This window comes from Gopherus evgoodei, chromosome 3 (genome assembly GCF_007399415.2).
Source record: "Gopherus evgoodei ecotype Sinaloan lineage chromosome 3, rGopEvg1_v1.p, whole genome shotgun sequence".
Lineage (NCBI taxonomy): Eukaryota > Metazoa > Chordata > Testudines > Testudinidae > Gopherus > Gopherus evgoodei.
Genome location: NC_044324.1, coordinates 133,345,837 through 133,361,297, shown reverse-complemented (window position 1 = coordinate 133,361,297; position 15,461 = coordinate 133,345,837). Strand labels below are relative to the sequence as shown.

The window sequence follows — 15,461 nt, the reverse complement described above, 5'->3', positions numbered from 1 at the left end:
CATTGCATCGGCTGCAAGAAGTCTGTGCGGGTAAGTGACCCTCGTTACACCTGTTGAAAGTGCCTAGATGAGGGTCACATCTGGGACAGGTGCCAAAGCCGTAGAGCTGTGAAGCGCGGAACTAAGAAAGCTAGAGAGGTGAGACTGCATCCCCTTCTCGTGGAGGCAACCTGGCATTCACTATGGGACCTTCATTGTAACAACCTTTATTCATACCCAATAGTAACTGCAAATAATGCAATCACTAGAGCTTGCCAAAGGGCTGTTCTTTGTCTAAGAGTCAGAGTGGGTGGAAAGGATATGGTTCATTGTGAGTTCAGGGTAAATTTTGGGACTTGATTTTTGCAATCTGGCCACAGTTTACATGGTCATTAATTTCCCAAAAACTGAGATCCAGTTTTTGCTTTTGTATAAATAAACGTTTCACGTGGTAGGGTTTCGTATAGTTTACTACTTAATTCCATCAGCAGTGACTATCCTATGCAGCATCTAAATTTGGTTAATAATGGTTTTTGAATGGTTAAACCTTTATTCTTTGTTCTTATCAGTTGTGTGCGTGAGCTTCTTATTTCTATCACACCATTCTATCATTTGTTTGTTAATAGTAGTTTTGAGATTAACGTAAAATTGGAAGCCTTATTGTAATTTCCAGTGTTTTGGGTACCACGGGATACTTGCGTAGCTTACGGATATAATACTTTGCAATTCTGCAATATTAATAATGATGACTGTAGTCTTTAACTTGAAAGTTAATTCTTTTTGACTGTCTTTTCTCACAACCATAAATATTGTTTCCATTCAACATGTTGTAGAAAATCTTGAATGGTCATTGCTGTCATTACTTTAGAAATCACTTTTTTTCTTTAACAGAATAATTAGATGAGGTATCGTGATGATAATTTAAACACCATCAATATGGTCTTACTCCCTTGTTGTATACTTTTAAATTACTAATGTGTATTATACTTAGAAGTGGTGGTGATGATGAAGATGATTGAAGAAAGTCTGAAGCAATTCTCTTGTTGGTTTAAAGTAAAAGTTATCAAAGTCCATGTTATAAGTAAGCCCAAGTCCTCCCTTGTGCATTGACTTTCATCTCAGTAAAACAGAAGCCACTTAAATGGTTAAGCAAAGAAATATAAGAAAGCCACTTAATATTTTCCCAACCTTATATTCCATATATCCTCCTCTGAACAACGTTGTCATTTTTCCATTTTCAGTCGATCAGCTGCAGGCTCAGATAAATATTATTCAGACAGAACATGGGTCTTCTGTAGCTTTTTAAATCATAATGAAGAAAGTATCACTGGCTAACTTCAAGCTTTGGAAATACATAGTTGAGAATCTGAGAGCTCTTAGGAACATTAGGTACAGAACAGAAGGAGCTACATTTTCTATTAATGCTCAAGCTTTAATGACAAAGGTCTTTTTGGCAATTTTAGAAGCTTTGACCGTATTTTGTTAGCAGAAGAATAATAAAGTTCCCGTTTAGCAAAGTTCCAGTAAAGAGGATCTTCTATATGTTTTCTTCAAATCCAAACTACTTTTAAAATCTAATTGTTATTTTAAAGGGTCCATCTTGCTGGGAGGATGTGCTGATTCCAAACAGAATAGCTGGCACTTGCCAATCCCGAAACTGCCATGGAGATATAGCGGTAAGATATTGTTAAATGTCATGTTTCTCCAAGACTCCATGTAATGAGCCCATTGCAGAAATAAATACTTGTTCTATTACTGCTGTAAGTCACTAATTCTGTTTAAAATATAGAATCTGTGGCAATTTACTATTTATGTCTAATTGAGTACTTCTAATATGGTTACAAAAGTGGGATATCTGTCACTGCTCAGAAAATAACATTATCGCCCTGTGGAAAATGTGGGGGATTTATATTTTTTATGAATATATGTACCACAGTTTACCTGCTTGCCGATATTCTGTCTGACTGCATTGATTTAAATCTAAAGGAGCTGTTAAGAGCATAGATGGTTTGAGGGGCAGAAGGAGGCATTGCCCCCCTAAACAATAGGCATAGTTTGGGGGGACATGGGAGGGTGTTGTCCCCTCCCCCACACAACTGCAAGCCTCAGGCAGGCATGTGCAATGTTCTACAGGGGAGACAGGCAACTGCTTCCAGCTTGTGCCCCTGAGGCAGGGAGTCAGAATTTTGTTTATGAGCAATGTGGTTAATAGGTAATTAAGATAAGAAAGGCCTATTAGGATGTTTCCTAAAGTTAAATGATCTGTTCCAAGCTTGATGAACTGCAAAAAGTAAATAGCCTAAATGATAGGTTACATTGCTTCAATTGTACTCAAGAGGTGGTAACAAAGTTACTAATATCTTTCTTTGAGAAGATAACAGATTTTTTAGACGAAATGCAGTAGATCTAATCTACCTGGATGTTAGTAAGGCATTTGATACAGTTCCACATGAGAAATTATTAGTTACATTGGAGAAGATGGGGATTAATATGAGAACTGAAAGGTGGATAAGGAACTGGTTAAAGGGAAGGCTACAACAGGTCATACTGAAAGGTGAACTGTCAGGCTGAAGGGAGGTTACTATTGGAGTTCCTCAGGGATCTGTCTTGGGACCAACCTTATTTAACATTTTTATTACTGACCTTGGCACAAAAAATGTTTGCACTAATAAAATTTGCAGATGACACAAAGTTGGGAGGTATTGCCAATACCGATATGGACTGGAATATCATACAAGAAGATCTGGATGACCTTGTAAACTGGAAAAATAGAAATTGGATGATATTTAACAGTCAAAGTGCAAGATCATGCATTAAGGATTAACAACAAGAATTTTTGCTATAAACTGGGGATTTATCAGTTGGAAGTCACAGTGGAGGAGAAAGACCTGGTGTATTGGTTGATCACGGATGAATATGAGCCGTCAATTTGATGCAACTGTGAAAAAGGCTAATGGAGCCCAAGGATGTATCAGACAAAGTATTTCCAGTAGAGACAAGGAAGTGTTAGTACCATTATACAAGGCACTGGTGATACCTCATCTGGAATACTTAAAGATGAATTCAAACGGGAACAGGTGCAGAGATGGCCTACTAGGATGATCTGAGGAATGAAAAACCTACCTTATGAGAATAGATTCAAATAGCTTGGCTTGTTTAGCCTAACCAAAAGGGGAGATATGACTGCTATCTATAAATTATATCAGAGGGATAAATATGAGGGAGGGAGAGGAGCTATTTAAGTTAAGTGCCAATGTGGAACAAATGGACACAAACTGTCACACCCTGCTGACAGGTAACACCCACAAGAGGTGAGTGCTCCCCCAGCGTCACACCTTGGAAATCAGTTTAATTTTCAACCCAGCAGAGTCCAGCCCAACAACCTTCAGGGCTTGATATATTTTTCAGTTTTAGATGATCAGTATTGTGGTGCTCTTGTTTTAATCTCTATTTCAACATCATTGTCTTTCTTGAACACCATTAGGTGCGTAAGACAGAAGTCAAATGGTGCTAGTCACCCCTATCCAGGGCTCTTTCTCTCTCCCTCAGTCTTCCCTATTGGAGCTGTTCTACTCCGTATAAATAGTTAAATATTCCTTGTACCAGTTAGAGAGACTGACTCTATAACAGGTTTCAGAGTAGCAGCCGTGTTAGTCTGTATCAGCGAAAAGAACAGGAGTACTTGTGGCACCTTAGAGACAAACAAATTTATTTCAGCATGAGCTTTCATGGGCTACAGCTCACTTCTTCGGATCCATAGAATGGAACACACAGACAGAAGATATTTATACATACAGAGAACATGAAAAGGTGGAAGTACGGATATCCAACTGGAAGAGGCCAATCAATTGAGATGAGCTGTCATCAGCAGGAGAAAAAAAACCTTTGAAGTGATAATTGAGATGACCCATAGAAGGTGTGAGGAGAACTTAACATAGGGAAATAGATTCAATTAGTGTAATGACCCAACCATTCCCAGTCTCTGTTTAAACCCAAGTTAATTGTATCTAATTTGCATATTAATTCGAGTTCAGCAGTCTCTCTTTGGAGTCTGTTTTTAAGTTTTTTTGTTGCAAAAAAACTCTATAGACTCTATAACCTGGTGGTACTCAGCTGGGAAATGCAGGTTCAGGTCCCTGCCCCAAATCAGGTAGAACCTGAGTGTCCCACCTACAGATGAGTCCCCTAACCACTGGGCTGTTAGCTATTCTGGGGTGTTGTTCGTGTGTGTGGCGAGGGAGGGAAGGATGGGGGTTGGTTGTTTGATTACATGATACATTTCAGAAGGTCTTGTTTTTCTCTCTGCATCAGAAAGAAAACAAATATTGAAAACGTGACACTTTTTGTAAAGCAGAATTCTTGTTTTGTTGACATCCCGAAAAATAACCAATCATCAGCATTAAGTCCTCTGGAAAAGAGCTGTATTTAATAAATAATTCCATGTAATTAAAACCTGTCTCCCCACTCTCTTTTCAAATACATATGCATGTTGCATTTATGAAATCCATAGTTCTTATGGGTATTTTGCCCAACATGAGAAAATATACCTTATAATATTTGTGTCATTAAGGGCTATAGCTTCCTTGTTAGTTGGGAAGAGGATTTACTAAAGATTAACCTATTTTTTGACAAACTACAATAAACTAATTTCATTTTTGGCATAGATATGTACTACCTCCCTCCCAGCAACCCAAGGTACTATGGTAGTTAAATATAGATTATATATGCTTCTTCAGGGTTCATATCTTTCTTTTACTGTTGTTCACTCATTCTGCTTCTTAGTCTTTTTCTTCAGGATGGATGGGTCCAATGTATTGTTAGCTAAGGTAGATTCTTTTCGGGTACCCTGTGTATTCTGATCTGACTCATTTTATGAAGCTGGATTTGCCAGAATAATTAACAAAGCTGTGTGAAACTTTCTTAATGAAACATAAATGAATTGGAATTTCTTGGGCTTTGTGTTTTGTTACAAATCTGTGATCCAGCCCAGGTGGAACCTCTTCAGAAATCACAAACTATACCTTTTGGACAGACCCGAGCTGACTTTTCAGATGGCATTATTCTGTCTGTCTTCTGGACTTCTATTTGTATTGTAGTTATACCTAGAAGGCCTAGGTTTCAGAGGGGTAGCCATGTTAGTCTGTATCAGCACAAACAACGAGGAGTCCTTGTGGCACCTTAGAGACTAACAAATTTATTTGGGCCTAAGCTTTCATGGGCTATAACCCACTTCATCAGATGCATGGAGTGGGGAAAAAAAAGTAGACAAGTATAAATATACAGCACATGAAAAGATGGGAATTGCCTTACCAAGTGGGGGGTTAGTGCTAACGAAGCCAATTCAGTTAAGTTGGACGTGGCCCATTCCCAACAGCTGACAAGAAGGGGTGAATATCAACAGAGGGAAAATTATTTTTTGTAGTGACCCAGCCACACCCAGTCTTTATTCAGGCCTATCTGTGACAAAATCTTAGCCTTAACTATCATGTATAAATTTGCCTTCATGGCATAGGAGATAGTTGTAGTACCAAGATAAAGATACTGCTTTAGTACCAGCTCTGATTTCATTGATAGTTCACAAAGTGATTTGAACAGCTGCACCCATGTTGTTCAAAGGCCTATGTGAAATAACATGTAGTAATCCCTCCTTATCTGTTATCAGTTAATCTACTTCCACATAGGCATCTCTGTGTGCTGCCTACCTGCCTGTATTTTTGCTTCGACAGTGGAAGAATTCCTTTCCTATTCACAGGGCTCTGTACTTTTAATGACTTCGTACATGGATCAGAAAGCCAGGAGATGAAACTGAAGCTCCATTTTCCAGATAGAGAACAGGGAATGGCAGTCTCTGTCCACTTTTGGTCCCTTGTGGGACATGGCAATCCGAGATTATGTCATAGTTAGTGGATGAGGTGAGTGCATCTGGTATGGGGTCCACATGCCCAAACTCGTTCTATCTGCTGAGACTTCCAACAAATGCACATACCCAATTCTGGGACACCTGTCCACTGGGAACTGAATTTAGTACACCAAACAGCTATTGCTACCACTTCGGCTTGAATTTGTACCAGCAGAAGATGATATTCTGTATTTCATTATCAATCCTCTGAGGTATCCAGTTTCCCACAAAAGTTTTTAAAGAAAATACTATTTAGATTAGTTCATGTTCAAGGGGTTACCACTGACAAATCAGGACATGAACATACTGAATATTTTAAAACTATGTCCAATCCTTGTGGTAGTTTTTTTTAATTGAAGCAAGACTTTTCAAACTAGAATACTTGAAGACAGTTGTGGTTCCTGTTTCTTGTGGGAGAGTTGCAGGAGATGCACGAAGGTGTACTTTTTTAACCTAGCATCTTGATTAAGACGATCTGAACTGTAGATTGACACATCACCAAAGTATTCTAGGATTTCAAATTATGATAATGGATGAACCATTTGTTTTACTCTGTGAAAGAAAGTTGTAAGATTTGACCAACTTCATCAATGGCTTAAGCAACCATAACTACAATGATTTCATGAGCTGTTCCTGCACCATTGTCTTCTAGGTACCTTCTAGCTGGGACCAGTAACCATGAAGCCTATTTGCCTTGTTATTTATCCTTAAAATATTTTAAATTTTATTTTTATTTAAATATCTATAATCTGAGACAAAACTTTTTAATTTTGTAGAGGAAGAATTTGAACATTTGTCCACACAAAGGCAGACACGGACGCTTCCTCTGTCTACCAAAATTAGACATTGATATTACATATCTACATCTGTATTTTGTGCTCCATAGAATATAGGGAAAACTATTGATGCTTCAAATTAAATGGGTAAAAAATAGTGTGGAAAAAGTCAGAGTGAGTATTTAATTGATTTCCTAATGTTATAAACCAGTGAAGTCTAGTTGATGACCTCTGTTTCCAATATTCTTTAATTAAATGGCTTTAAAGGCCAAATCTTTCAAACTTGGATGCTAATGGCTAGGCATTTAAATCCATACTAAGGCACCTTAAGTGATTTTCAGAGAAGCTTGATTACCTTTAGCTTCCAGTGAATCCAATTCCATTCAGTGATAGAAATCTTGTTTTTCTGTCTTTCACTCCATGTTGGATAGTGCATGAGATAGTCTTTTTGCTCACTCCTGTTTTATGTTGGATGATGGTATTCATAGCAGAAACAATATTTATGTAATGCCTTGTCATTGATGCAGATCTTCCTTTCCCTAGCCATGTGCTTTTGATTGTCCTGATGATGGACTTAATGAAGGAGGAAAGCAGGATTATTCTGTCTCTTTAGCTGAATAGCTTCTGTAGACCATTTATCACTCTTTCTGATGGATGAGTAATGAAGATTTGTAAGGACTGCTTATTTTCAGTTGTCAACAAGCAGCAAGTAGTGTCCTTAAACTCAACTAGAATATAAGTGTGAGTTTTGCGTAAATGTTTTATTTGATCAGTTTCCACTACTTATAAATCTCGGTTTGTGCCATAACTTCAAGATACAGCATGTTCTCTCTATAATACTAATTTGGTGATATTTCAACAAAAAGTTACTCTCTTGCTAGAAATTGGGAACTTTAATTTTGTTAGATAGAAATATGAAAATACAGTAATTGACAACATTCAAAAGGATAGAAATCAGAAGTTCAATTTAAAGTTAAGTAAAATATTTCAATTTTCAGCAATGATTTTGTGAGTGCCTTAATGATACAGTGGATTGTAATGGAGGATATATATTCCAGTGAACTCAAAAATGTGAAAATTATTTGACTAATCTTCATGGCTCACTTGCTCATCATAGACTAAAATGAACTTATTTTCATATTATCTACTGCATGTATTATTGTGCTTTTGATCCCAAGATATGAGTCTTTGGTGCAAAAGAAATAGAAAATGAGAATTTGCTATTGCTTTTCTATAATATACAGTAATTAAGGGCAACTAGAATGTATAAAAGATAAAGAATACACCCTTAACATACCTATTCATGACTGACTGACTGCTCTGTCCTTTCATGAAACTGGCAGGCTCTAAGAGCCAATCATACAAAGTTTGTCTTTTATCATCCTCAGAGTTAAACTGTTACACTGCTGTAATATTCTTCTCAGTCTTTCTTCTAGTTCAGTAAAATTTTTGGCTATGTGACGTGACAGTATCTCTGTATTTGGTCTTAAGTTGTAGGATGATATCCCAAGAAAGATGAGAGCGCACAAAAGTTCATAAAAAAGAAAGTTTGATTAGTACATGCTCATCTTGAGCTGATGATAGAGGGCAGCCCTCTGTACAAAAACAATTGAATACTTCCTGGCTCTGTGAAGTAGTGGACAAAAAGTTCAAAGGATGCAAACTTGGCCCACTACAAACAATGCATGCACTGAACTCCAAGATTTTTCTCCTGAGTTGCTGTAGTTCTTCTGGACTCAGATAATGCTATTACTGTGCAACACACTAAACCTGTATAAAAAACCTCCACATTACTTCAAGGAGAGAGCATAAGTGTAGTTCATCTTCTTCTGCTACTGTTGCCTTCTGCTGCTGATTCACAGACACATTTTGATTTGAGACGGAGAAGTGGAAAGTGAGACACCCTGACATCTTTAGAACTATTTCATTGACCAGGAATCCTTCCTAAATAAGAAAGAACCTGAGTCTTTCATGAGCTTTCTGATGGCATATTCAATCAGCAGCACAGAGCATTTGTTTTAAAGAGATTATTGCATCCATTAAGAGTTTCTCTGGTTTGTTTTTTCCTTTCTCTGTTCTTTTTCTTGAATAGGTTGAATAAAAACCTGTGGAAATTAGCGTTCTTCTAGTCTCCAGGATGCTAGGCTTTACTCGTCCTTGAGGGTAGTTGAGTTAGAGCTTGAATTGCTTTTGAGCCTTTGTCATTTATCTAAGCAGCCAGAGGTGACCTTGTCCAGTGCAGAATGCAACCCTTGCTTGAGCATCAAAGTCCCATAAAAGTGTGAAAATGTTACTGATAGTTTACCATTGAAGTTAATTAGTGCAAATGGTTTATAGAGTGCTGCTTCCAAGGGGAAGAAATTTGTTCTGTGTCTCAAGTCCTTCCAGTCCTATGCCCGTATACTGAATTTTTAGGACACTAATTATAGTCAGAAGTTGATGCAAGCTGATTCCACAGACACATAGCCAGATGCTTATTTCCTTATACAAGAGTGTATGCCTCTGTCTTTCTCAACTGTTCTGTAATTATTAAAGGGACGAAGAGCCAATTTGTGACAGTGCATTCCTAATCTCATTACTGACCAATTGTTTTCTTTTTCACCAGACTAGGAAAATCAATAGAAATTTGTCATGCTCTTTTAAAGGGGAGGACCCATTCAATTCTCCCATTCTGGTTTCTATTTGCCAGTTACTTTACTAGGCTTCCTCATGAGTGGTCCCTAGTGAGAGACTTGCATCAATCTAACCAAAGGCCAAGGGGACTGAGAGTCACATGTGGAGAAAGAGTCTCATAGATAAACTCATTCTCTTTAGAAGGGCAGTAAGATTTTTTTCTTTTCTTTTTATTATTTATTATTTGTATTATTGTAGGACCACATCATGCCAGGCACTGTACAAACACAACAAAAGACAGTACCTGCCCCAAAGAGCTTACAGTCTAAATATAGGAAAAGAGACACAAATGGGTACAGACAGAGGGGGGGAGTACAAGGAAAGAGTAAGACAACATTGTTCAGCTTGACTAGCAGTGGTCTCAGCACACCAGCAACCTAATCATTGTCAAGTTTTTTGTAGGCGTTAGAACAAATTACCATTTCGTGAAGCGTTTTGAAGGAGGATAACGAGTTAGTTTTGCAGATATTTCAGGGAGATTCTCCCAAGCACGAGGGGCAGCATGAGAGAAAGCATGAAGGTCCTTGTTTAAACATTTAATAAGTGGGTGATGGAGGCTGATGTGGATCAGCTGGAAGCAGCAGTAAACTTATCAATACTGAATGAGAAAGTGAGTGTGTGCCCTGAAAGGCATTGAAAGTGAAGACAAGTAGTTTATGTTTGATATGATAGAGAAAAGTGAATCAGTAAAGGGACAAAGAGAGAGGTGACATTGTCAAAGTAGCAGGCCATGAAAATGATCTTTGCAGCAGCATTCTGAATGGATATGAGCAAGGCAAGATTGCATTTGTCAGGGCTAGAAAAAAGAATGGGACAATAAACAAGACATGTGATGATGAAAGCCTGGATGAGATTCTTAGCTGTCTGGAAGGATAAAAAAGGCCGTATCTTAGAGATGTTATTCAAGGAGAATCTGCAAGAATTAAACAGAGACTGGATGTGAAGAACTAGAGAGAAGTCCAAATTGAAGATGGCACTCAGGTTATGGGCCTGGGTGACAGGTAGAGTGATCCACAGTAATTGAGAAAGGAGATGGCACGGAGGTTTTTTTTTGTGGGAATGGAGGATAAGAGCTCTGTTTCAATCATGTTAAGCTTGAGCTGATGGCTAGACATCCATGAGGAGATGTCAGAGAGAAACAGACTGAGAGTTTTGTTCGGAGAGAAAGAACAGGTCTGGAGTAGAGAGGTAGGCCTGAAATTGTCCACGTCGTAGTTGGTTTTGTGTTTGTGGATGTGATTACCCAGAAATAAGGTTTAGAGGGAGAAGAGAAGGGGACCAAGGGCAGAGCCCTGTGGAACTCCCATAGAAAGCTGGAAGGGAGGGAAGAGGAGCAGGGCCGTCCCTAGCCATTTGGGTGCCCTCCGCAGCCCCTCTGCGGGAGGGGGCAGGGAGCTGTGTGGGGCCCCAGGCCTCCCCTCACCTCCTGGGTCTAGGAGGCAGGAGCTGAGGGGGGCCACTTTTGGGGGCCCCACAGGCCCAGAGTGGCCCAGGGGATTAGCAGGGGCCGGGAACAGCCCACTCTGCTTCCCTCGCCCTGGCCCCAGCTGTGTTGCTCGGGGGATGAGTCTTGGAGGAAGGGATCCCCCCACTCACTGGCAGTGGCAGGAAGTGGAGCAACCCGGCCCCAGCCTGCTCTACGCCGGCTCCCAGCTGCGGCACTCCGCTCCCGCCACTGGTGAGAGCTGGGGCAGTCCTTTCCCCAACCCAAGCAACATGGCTGGGGCTGGGGCAAGGGAAGTGGAGTGGGTTGGGGTGGGCTCTTATTCTCCATTCCCACCAAAAAACCCTCCTTGCCATCTCCTTTCTCAATCACTGTGGATCACTCTAACTGTCACTCAGGCCTTTCCCTGAACTCACCAGTGGTGGGAAGCGGAGCGCTGCAGCTGGGTGCTGGCAGAGAAGAGCGGGCTGGGGCCAGGTTGCTCCGCTTCCTGCCGCTACTGGTGAGTGCAAGGTCACTGGGGGAAAAGGTGGAATGGGAGCAGGCCAAGGGCGGAGCAGGGGGAAGGGTAAGAGGCAAGGTGGAAGGAGTTGTCTGGGGTCCCACACCCCCCCTAGGGATGACCCTGCTCCTTGCAGGGGGGCTGACCGAGGGATAGGGCTGATCGCCTGGGCTGGTGCTGCCATGTATGCAGCATGCAGCTGCATAGGGCACCATGAAATTTGGGGCAGTTTGGTGCCCCAAATTTCATGGTGCCCTACACAGCTGTGTATGCCTAAGGATGGCCCTGAAGAGGAGGATACTCTGATGGACATGCTGAAGGAGTGAACAGAGAAATAGGAGGAAAACCAGGAGAGGACAGGATCACTGAAGCTAAGGGAGGACAAGATTTCAAGAAGAAGAGCATGGTAGACTGTGCTGAAGGCAGCTGATGGGTCAAGGAGCATGGAATAGTAGTTCTGAGATTTGGCTAAGAAACGGCTATTGGAGACTTTGGTGAGAGTAGTTTCAGTGATGTGCAAGGAATGGAAGCCAGATTAGAGAGGGTCTGGGGTGAAACTGGTATAGAGGAACTCCAGACACTGATTGCAAACAGTGTGTTCCCTGAGCTTAGAGATGAAAGGTAGAAGGGAGATGGGGCAGTAGTTAGAAAGCCAAGTGCGGTCAAGGGTGGGTTTATTTAAAACGGGCTCTTTAAACATTTCTTTAATCTTTTTTTTAAAAAGTCTTTAAATTTGCCCCTAAATGTTCTTGGTATTAAGTACAAAAATTAATTGCTCCAAGGTTACCCAAAATATCTTAGCTTGTCATTGTCGTGAAGATGGTGTAGTTAATAAACTCTCTGTAGTGAGCTTGGACTAGATGTCCTTTCAAAAATAAGGGTTTTAATTGAATCATTTTATGAAGACAAAATGTTTAAACAACTCAGTGAAACCTCACATTATATCATACCACACTGTTAAAAATCAGCACACTTTTTCTAAAGCCCATTTAAATGGATCAAACCTAGTAGCTCAAGGACAACATAAAAATGGGCTGTTTATCAACTAATTTCAATTCAAATTTGAGTCAGAGCTACTGCAGTCTCTTGTGGTTTTGCACAGTAATGGTAATAATTAAAACATATGGTTGCTGCTGAAAGTGTACAGCTGTTGTGTGGACTTAAACAGAAATTGTAAATACTGTACCTCACACGAAATACTATTTACTTACTATTCTGCTTTGGGATTAATGTTTGCTTTTTCTGGAAGTGATTGGGACTGTAATTTTTGATACGCCTATAATTAATTAATGCATATCTTCAGGTGCAAACTGCCTGTGGCTTACACCAAATATCTTCTTATAACTCAATGCATAAATTACCTATCTTTTTAGGTAAAATATTAACTGCATAGATCTCTTATTGTAATTCTCTAAAATGTAAAGATGATAGATGTAAGAAGAATGGTATAATGCAACAGAGTAAACTCCTGATCCTGAAAGGAAGGACTGCATTGCATCTCAATTTAAGTCAGGCAATTATTAAGCAGCCTTCTTCCTTTTATTCAAGTTTAAGATAGTCAAAAGGTCATTAGGAATCACTGACAGTTTAGTCTTTTGAGTAGATGACTAAGGAGAGAACTGTGACCTTACTGAGAATGGCAGTGGAGTAATTCAGATAGAACAGGGTCACTAGACCATATATTAGAGGATGCATCAAACACCAGGAGAGATTTGCCTAGTCCTGGAGGCAAAATACAGAACATATTTTGTTTGGGCCCTTAAGATCATATGGGCTGGATTATTGTCTAGATGTGCTCTTGAGACTCTATCACCTGGTGGGCAGAAAGAATTCCTATATGTCTGACAGGGATAAAATCAGTTATAGAAGGGTCTGACACAGTTGTAGGGTCAGTTGAGGTTTGCACCATTGTGCACACAGAATAATGAAAATATCATGGAAATATAAATTTACAGTTTGAAGTATGGTTCACTGCTGTGCTCTTGGTGGACCAAAGTTCTGTTCAGGAATATCAAATTCAAGATATCAGCAGTCAGTTATAAGTATAGCCAAATTGCATTTCCATTTTCTAGATAAGGATCTGTGGAGTAGCAGCTGCTCCAAGCCCCAAACTATATGTTATGCATTGAAGCAAAAAGTTCCAAAAGAAGTAACAGGACTTTAGGGAGGCTCCTGCATTTCACTGAACAATAAGAATCATTAAATGTTATTCCCTATTCTAATCAACCTGTATTGTATAGCAAACTGCCATGCCCAGGGCAAATTATAGCTGAAGCTCCTGTTTTCCAATAATGTAAAGTTTATTTTTCCCCCAGATATATTTATGATCGAGTAATAGGCTACTTTTTCTTTGTAACAATGTGTGCATACATTGTAACTGTACGAGTTTGAAACTAAAAAATTAGATGCACATTCAAAGGAACCTAAACACATCAAAGTGTGTGTGTGTGTGTGTGTGTGTGTGAGAGAGAGAGAGAGAGAGAGAGAGAGAGAGTGTGTGTGTGTAAATTTTCTTATCATCTCTACTCATTTTTCCAAGTTCCTTGTCTGGATTTTTATTTTATATTGACAGTTTCTGGGATTCATCGTAAACATTTTTCCTTCTCACCCTGTTCCCACCTTTCCAGTGGGTGTTACTATGATCATGCTAGCCTCATATTATATACTTCTTCCTTTCTCCTGCTGTCATAAACAGATAGCTAAGGGTTAATGTCTCTTTCACCTGGAAAGAAGTAACCTGAAACACCTGACCAGAGGACCAATCAGGAAACAAGACTTTTTCAAATCTGGGTGGAGGGAAGTTTGTGTGTGAGTCCTTTGTTCTTGTTCTTCTGCCTATCTCTCTCTCGGCTATGAGAGGATCTCTGTTTCCTGCCTTTCTAATCTTCTGTTTCCCAGCTGTAAGTACAAAAGATCAGATAGTGATTTATATGGTTTTTTTTTTGTATTTACATGTGTGTAGTTGCTGGAATGCTTTGAATTGTATTCTTTTTGAATAAGGCTGTTTATTCATATTTCTTTTAAGCAATTGACCCTGTATTTGTCACCTTAATACAGAGAGACCATTTTTATGTATTTTTTTTTCTTTTTACATAAAGCTTTCTTTTATGACCTGTTGGAGTTTTTCTTTAGTGGGGAATTCCAGGGAATTGAGTCTGTGCTCACTAGGGAATTGGTGGGAGGAAGAAGTCAGGGGGAAATCTGTGTGTGTTAGATTTACTAGCCTGACTTTGCATACCCTCTGAGTGAAGAGGGAAGTACTTCTGTTTCCAGGACTGGAAATAGAGAGAGTGGAATCCCTCTGTTTAGATTCACGGAGCTTGCTTCTGTGTATCTCTCCAGGAACACCTGGAGGGGGGAAGGGAAAAGGTTTATTTCCCTTTGTTGTGAGACTCAAGGGATTTGGGTCTTGGGGTCCCCAAGGAAGGTTTTTGGGGGGACCAGAGTGCCCCAAAACACTCTAATTTTTTGGGTGGTGGCAGCTTTACCAGGTCCAAGTTGGTAACTAAGCTTGGATGGTTTTCATGCTAACCCCCTTATTTTGGACGCTAAGGTCCAAATCTGGGACTAGGTTATGACATGGTGTGCAGTGGTGAGATAGATAGAATCCAGAAGCCAGTAGGAATACTATATTTTTCTTTTCTCTGCTAGGGGCTTTTAAGCAGAGAGAAACAGTTTGGTTTTAAAAGGAACCAGAAAGAATTTTTTTTTCTCTGCTCTCTCTTGCAGTTTCTGGCTTGCATATTAAGCAAGGAACCATTAAGCTATGACAAAAGAATCTTTTGTGACACAATAGCACTCCCATTAGGAGTCAAATACCAGCACTATACACATGCAAATAAAGTGGTTTTTCTCGTTTACTTTACATTGAAAAGATTAGCTAGAGGAAGAAAGGGAAAAAGTCACTGTTGCTAGGCAGACCCCAGGAGGCAACAGAGCCTGCAGTTCAGACAATAAACACCAGAGGGCACCCCAACACAAGAAAACAGGAACCATCCCTACCAAGACAAAAATGGAGGCCGAAGAACAAATCCAAGACGCCGAGCACAGGCAAGAGATGGAAAAAAAAACAGGAACTAGAAATAAAACAAAAAGAGATGGAGATGAAAGAAAGAGAAGAACAGATCAAACCGGCAGCCCATAAAAGAGAACAAGAAGCCAAAAATGCAGCCCACCACAGAAAACTAC

General features: G+C 39.8%; 1 protein-coding gene across 2 annotated transcripts in view; it reads left to right on the top strand.

Annotated features, from left to right (window-relative positions):
• PRKN (parkin RBR E3 ubiquitin protein ligase) overlaps positions 1-15,461 on the top strand; it is a 1,222,813-nt gene that overhangs the window by 627,796 nt on the left and 579,556 nt on the right. For both annotated transcript variants that reach the window (XM_030556702.1, XM_030556701.1), the window contains one exon: positions 1,572-1,655. In XM_030556702.1, the coding sequence (XP_030412562.1) occupies positions 1,572-1,655 (84 nt within the window). The remainder of the gene's footprint in view (positions 1-1,571; positions 1,656-15,461) is intronic.